The sequence below is a fragment of the Carassius auratus genome, chromosome 28 (assembly GCF_003368295.1).
Source record: "Carassius auratus strain Wakin chromosome 28, ASM336829v1, whole genome shotgun sequence".
Taxonomy (NCBI): Eukaryota; Metazoa; Chordata; class Actinopteri; order Cypriniformes; family Cyprinidae; genus Carassius; species Carassius auratus.
This window is the reverse complement of record NC_039270.1, coordinates 8,168,985-8,175,244: the sequence shown is the minus strand read 5'-3', so window position 1 is coordinate 8,175,244 and position 6,260 is coordinate 8,168,985. Positions and strand designations below refer to the sequence as shown.

Sequence of the window (6,260 nt, the reverse complement as noted above, 5' to 3'; positions counted from 1 at the left end):
CATTGAAAGACTCCGCCCATACGTCGCCTACGCAAAGACACTTGACCAATCAGGTCAAAGCTACTCAGCAAGTTCCTTAGCGCAATGAACTTTAGGGGAAGCTGAAACTGACACCCAGTACTCGTCCTACACGTGAGGGTTTGGCCCCTTGAAAAGCGAGTGCACGCAACAGAAATTAAATGCTTTAAGATGCCCCATAATTACTAAACTGTGTCATCTGTTATAGAGACTACTAAACAGACATTTAGACTGTAGACTATAGGCCTGTGTGTGTGTGTGTATGTGTATGTGTGTGTGTGTGTGTCTATATATATATATATATATATTTGGTCTTCACACTCACATGAACAAATACAGGAAATATGTCCTGCAAGTAGACAAGCGATCGAGCCCTTAGTTTCTGTGGGTTCAGGCCACCTGAATAATCAAGGAGGATCAGACTGTGGTCAAGCAAGCCTCAGTTCAGAAAAATAAGGAGCCGGGACTGAAATGAGTGTGCTCGTGTACGAGTAAGATTATGATTCAGGAGCAACACAGAAAGAACACGCCTTCAGGTCGACCTTCATGTAGACGCTCAGAATAGAGAGATAATATAACAAGATGTCATGTTTCCATTTTTACTTCTGCCTAGTAAAATAGAAAAATTTAAAAAATGTCAGCGGGAGTGGGCTGGTCCGGGAACCGTAACAACACTTTGACCCCCAACTTTATACACAAATGTAGCATACCTTTTAAATAAATAAACGATAAACTTTAGGCTTATATTTTAATTTTGAACTCAATTCTACTTGCCCTGTCTCTTTGCTTTGGTGTGGCTGGTTAAGTGAATGACCTCTGCGTGACGGACAGATCATTAACGGTTTGTCTATGTGGTAATACATCGGGCAGGACATCCAAAAGTCCACCTATCTTTCATAGTCCTCAAATATAGCTTTTCATCTGAAATATGTATGTAACAACTTTACATGGCCGCTCAATCTAATGTTAACCTACAGAAATATGCGCTATTGAAGTGTGTGTGGAAACTGCACAGCAGCGCTCACAGCAGGACAGATGCTCTCACTTGCTCTTAAAATACTCCTTCATTTTTGGTCATACAGATAAAAGTAGTACATTTTCAAATCTGTATAGATTTATTTGTGTGCACTCAGAATAACAATGAAACGGAATAACAATGGAAAATGTGTGTGTTAGCATGGATGATTTACATTAAATTTAATGTGTGCACAATGTGCATTGTTTAAGATTGCTTTCAGTTCAATAAAACAACAACAACAACAAAAATATTGTTATTTAACTTAAGTGGTCATGCTATGATCTGTACTGTATTATTTTTCTTTTTAACTGTAACTAACAGATTCTGGCCAAAAATAATACAGCACAGGAGTGTGAGGGAATGGAAGTCATTCTTCTGGGATTGAAACGGGACAGGAACTTCCCCCAGTTTTTCCGTGGGATTGGGATTTTTTTTTTTTTGCAGAAGTGGGACGGGAGAGATTTGAAAATTCACTCCCATGTCACCCTCTAATAAAGACCCCATTTTCATAAATAGAATAAAACAATGGTATAAGTTGTTATAGGGGATGTCCCATACTATATACAAAGCCTACCTCACGTGAAAACTTTTTACTGCAACTTTTTCCAGATATGGGACATTATTACACTTTAGAAGGCTGTAAAGACCTCATAGAAACCCAATGTTCAGTTCTTACAGGTTATGTCCCCTTCTATCGACACACCTCATGTAAAATCATTTTACTGCAGCGTTTAAAGATTTTTGTCATTTTACACTGTAGAAGGGTATATAAATCTCTAATTTCTGATAAAGTTGAAGACACTAATAGCCACTTCTTGTAGGGGATATTTCAGATCATATTATGGAAACCTACATATGAAGCTATTTTGGGCATCTATGTGAAGGCGATCTGAAAGTGCACTCTTTCTGTGTTGCTTCTGAATCATAATCATACTAATTCACGAGCACACTCATTTCATTCGCGGCTGGCTAGACCGTGTTTCTTTTAACTGCAGCTGGCTTTACCACAGTAAAAATATGTGCTTCATACTGTAACTTCTAAATGAATTGACCTGAACTGAACTGAACTGAACTTTTTTTTTTTTTTTTCGGATGCATAAATCAGAAAGGACTTATTTATTTTGATTTTACTTCTTTTGATAGGCAAATTTATGATCAGTCATAATTCCTGCATCAAGCAAGTGGTCTTTAGGAAACACATTTTTTTCTCCTTTTGAATGGAGCTGACATTAAAAGGATCCGGACGTCTGCCGACACTAATGAGATACTAATAATAACTTGTATTTTGGATTTTTTCTAATTTAAAACAACAACAGCTGAACAAATTGAGTGAAAAAAAAACATAATTTCACACACACACACACACACACACACACACACACACACACACACACACACACACATATATATATTATTAAACGTTTTCATAAATTGTTATGGCTAATATGGTTAAATATGCAAATGAGCACAAACTGATTCATTAGTGATTAATGCAAATAATCATTTTTATTCATTTACTCTAGATAAAGATTAAAAAGTGAACACATTGCATTGAATGCAAAAAAATGACATGACTTTATAACAACAAACATTCTAAAATCTTTAGTTAAATTAACTGCAAGATGCACAGGAGTTCAATGCAGACCATTTACAAGTCTCAAGCACAATATATGAATGGAGATTGAAAAAGTCAGCACAGGAGAAGTACACACACACACTTTTTATTCACTCATGCTATAGAGCAGTTAGTCTCTCAGCAAAGGGAGCTGATTTCTCCTTTGCTGCAGCCCCACTTGCAGCAGGCGTTGGACAGTCCCACCACTACATCACGTCCTTTTCTGTCCACGGTACGCAACGCTTCAAGCACCTCCTGTGAAATGAGAGAGCGTGCTGGCCTGCTGAACTTTTCCCCTTGTGCCAGTGATGGAAGATTTGAGTCAGGGGCATGCTGGGAGGATGGTGCAGCACTGTCTGGAGCATTGCTTTCATACGAGCTGAATAAGTCCAGTATTTCATCTGTGAAATAAGAAATGCTGTTGCATGTAATAGTTGTAAAACTATGAATCACTATGATTTCTGGTGAAGAAACTCTATTCAACTCTTCTTTTTCTAAGTTTTAACAATTCATTAAAAAGAAATAGCAAGTTACACATTGAATTAAACATTGAATTTTGAAAAAGAAAGACTAGTGTTTTGCTTGTGGAATGTACTCCAGTAATGATTTATGCACAACTCCTAAAGAATATATTAAGTCTGTACGCTTTGATGAATTTGAAAGATATCAGGGTTTTGACTAGTTTTGAACTTTTTTCCGATCATACACCACTGGAGTTGATAAGATTTGTTTTTTTTTTATGCTCACCAAGGCTGCATTTATTAATTCAAAATACATTAAACACAATAATATTGTGATAAATGATTACAGTTTAAAATAACTGTTCTATTGTAATGTCTTTTAAAATGCTTGTTATGCAAGCAGAATTTTCAGGATCATTACTCCAGTCACATGACCTTTCTGAAATAATTCTTCTATGCTGATTTGCTGCTGAGAAACATTTCTTAATATTGTCAATGTTGAAAATGTCTGTGCTGCTAAATATTTTCAGGATTCCTTGATGAATAGAATGGTCAAAATGTGTATTTTTTTTATAACATTATGAAAATGTGTTTAATGTCACCTTTGAGAAATTCATTGTGTCTTTATCGAGAAAAAAAGTATTAATTTTTCTTTAAAAAAAAAGAATGAAAGAAAGAAATTTAACTTTTGTCCAAACTTTTGAATTTTGTTATTCCATAAGTGAGTCCATAGTTTAAAACATAGTAAAAATAGAGATTAAATATGTATATCTACATGTTTGTAATATTGTCACAACCTAGAATTCTGCATTTTAATGTTTTGTGTTGCAAAAAATTTCAAATCCAGCATTTTTTTTTCTGTATTAAAATGAATTTTGTATTTTTAAAATGAAATCTACTATTGCTCAACATAGTTAGAGATTAAATATGTATATCCAAAATATTTAACTTGCAGTGTATTTGTAATATTGTTCCAAAATTATTATTTATTATTATTATTTTTATTGATATTGTTTTTAAATTTGACAAGTTTTACCAAACCTGCTCTACAACTAACCTGTGTTTGTCAAGGAGCGTTTCCACCGAGAGCCTCCGCAGGTGAAGATGACAGCGCGGATGAACTCCCGGCCGCATAGTTTGACTCCATACGAGGGGCCGTCCAGTGCCTGTACTCCAGCCAGCAGCAGACACACTGCGAGCGCTGTGGTTTTCCACATCATGCTGAGAGCAGATCTCCAATGACAGCAGCTGTTGATGTTCAGAAGCTGTTTCCTGCTGAGCTCCCTTTGCTTTGGAACCAGGTGCCTGTTTGATGGCGAAGTTCTGTGATTTTACACAGACCCCTGTATCTGCTTATAAAGAGGTGAGGGGCACACTTGCACAAACCCCCCCAAGCAGGAGTCACAGATAACCCTCTGAGATAGTGGCAGAGACCTTTCCAGTAACAAAAGCATGAGCAGGAAAGGTGGATGTGTAATTATAAGGGCATTCTGTTACACGAAACACTCTTTCTTCATTGAAATCGATGAATCATATTTGCCATACGACTCATGTCAGGACATTGCATTACGAACATCAGTGATTTCTCTTTACATGCAGTGATTTAATTAAGATGTCTGACTGTTTTTTCTACTGTATTAAATTCATTGCAGTTAATCTTTTTATTTACATTTTAATGCATTTGGATGATGCTTTTGTCAAAGTAGCAAACTTATTTTGCATTCAAAATACACATTTTAATAGTGTTTCACATTACATGGGACTCGAACCTATGACCATCAGTTCTACTGTTTGAGATAGTGAAATGCTTTATTATTTTTATCAATTAAAAATAATGAAATTAATAATGAAAGTTTTATGTACATGTTGTATATAATGCTTTAATAGGGACTTACATTGCATTCAAGATACACACTTTATCAGGAATCGAACCCATGACCTTGATGTGCCTGTTTGAGCTACAGATTTATTATTTTTATTTAAAATGTTTCAATTTAAAAAATGATTAAATTCATAATCAAAGTTAAAATGTTTAGGTGATGTATTTTTATTAGACATATTTTAAGCCATGTTTGTTTCCAGGTTTTGACCTGTGAGTAAAGTGTGTTTATTTTTAGAAATGTATTTTGCCAAATATGACAGCTTTATTTATATATTTATAATCTATAAAGATTTTATCCAAATCAACTTACATTGCTTTCATGATACACATTTTATCTGCATTATTCATTACCTGGGATCTGAACCCATGACCTTGGTGTTGCTATAATTCTCTATTCTTTGAATTACAATGCTTTATTATTCTTAATTAAGAATAGTTACATTAATAATTAATGTTAAAATATATAGTTACATAGTTATAGTTGTATTTTCATGTTCAAAATTTTAAGGCATGTTTTGTTCAGGTTAAATGTAAAGTGTGTTTTATATATGTATGTAAAAAAGTGTTTTATGTTCATATCCACCAGGTGAAAAGGCATATCACTTATGAAAGCAAGAGCACAGCCCCCCAAAATCTGTGTCCTGAGTTCACCCGAATGCTTGTTTTACATTCTTTGCACTTCACTGCATAATTTATTTTTACAATTTTTTTCAACAGACCAAGTGATGACTGTGAGCTGTAGAGGTTAAGAGACAAAGAGATGTAGTGAGCATGGCATTTTCAAAGTGTGATAACACAGTCCATTGCACACGAGCAATCCTTGCATCCACATGGACAAAGGTCACCAATTTCCAAAATGACAACAGAATAATGAATTTTTAATGAATGGGAAGATAACAATGACAACATCGTGACATTTAGAGAGACATTATCCACAATATTTGACGCATGGAGGATGCATGGTGGCCATGCAAATATATGTATAATTTAATAGCATATATATATATATATATGTGTGTGTGTAGCATATATTATTTGAAATCTTATCAAGAAGAAGTCATTTTCTCTGGATTTATTAAGTTATTTTAAATATATGCAGTTCATTCAAAAAACAATATGAGAACAAAATTTTATGATGAACCGAACCATGAACCTGAATTTCGTAATTAAAATGAATTCAAGTGTAGGTGATTTAAGTGTATTATTATTTTTTGAAGGTCAAATGGAGTAGAAGTGTGGCTGGTTTTCAAAATACTTTTGTAATAC

The 6,260-nt window shown here is 34.5% G+C and overlaps 1 protein-coding gene across 1 annotated transcript; it reads right to left on the bottom strand.

Moving 5' to 3' along the window:
* Nucleotides 1–2,553: 2,553 nt before the first annotated feature.
* Nucleotides 2,554–4,510, bottom strand: LOC113047615 (relaxin-3-like). The gene is made up of 2 exons (XM_026208979.1): nt 4,170–4,510; nt 2,554–3,052 (listed from the first exon to the last, which is right to left on the bottom strand). The coding sequence occupies exons 1-2, from the start codon at nt 4,330–4,332 to the stop codon at nt 2,790–2,792; spliced, it is 426 nt and encodes a 141-aa protein (XP_026064764.1). The 5' UTR covers nt 4,333–4,510; the 3' UTR covers nt 2,554–2,789.
* Between the last annotated feature and the right edge of the window lie 1,750 nt (nt 4,511–6,260).

Coding starts and splice junctions, on each gene's coding strand:
- LOC113047615 (XM_026208979.1), bottom strand. CDS start 4,332: ATGATGTGGAAAACCACAGCGCTCGCAGTGTGTCTGCTGCTGGCTGGA. Junction 3,053..4,169: donor ACGCTCCTTGACAAACACAG/GTTAGTTGTAGA, acceptor CTTATTTCACAG/ATGAAATACTGGACTTATTC.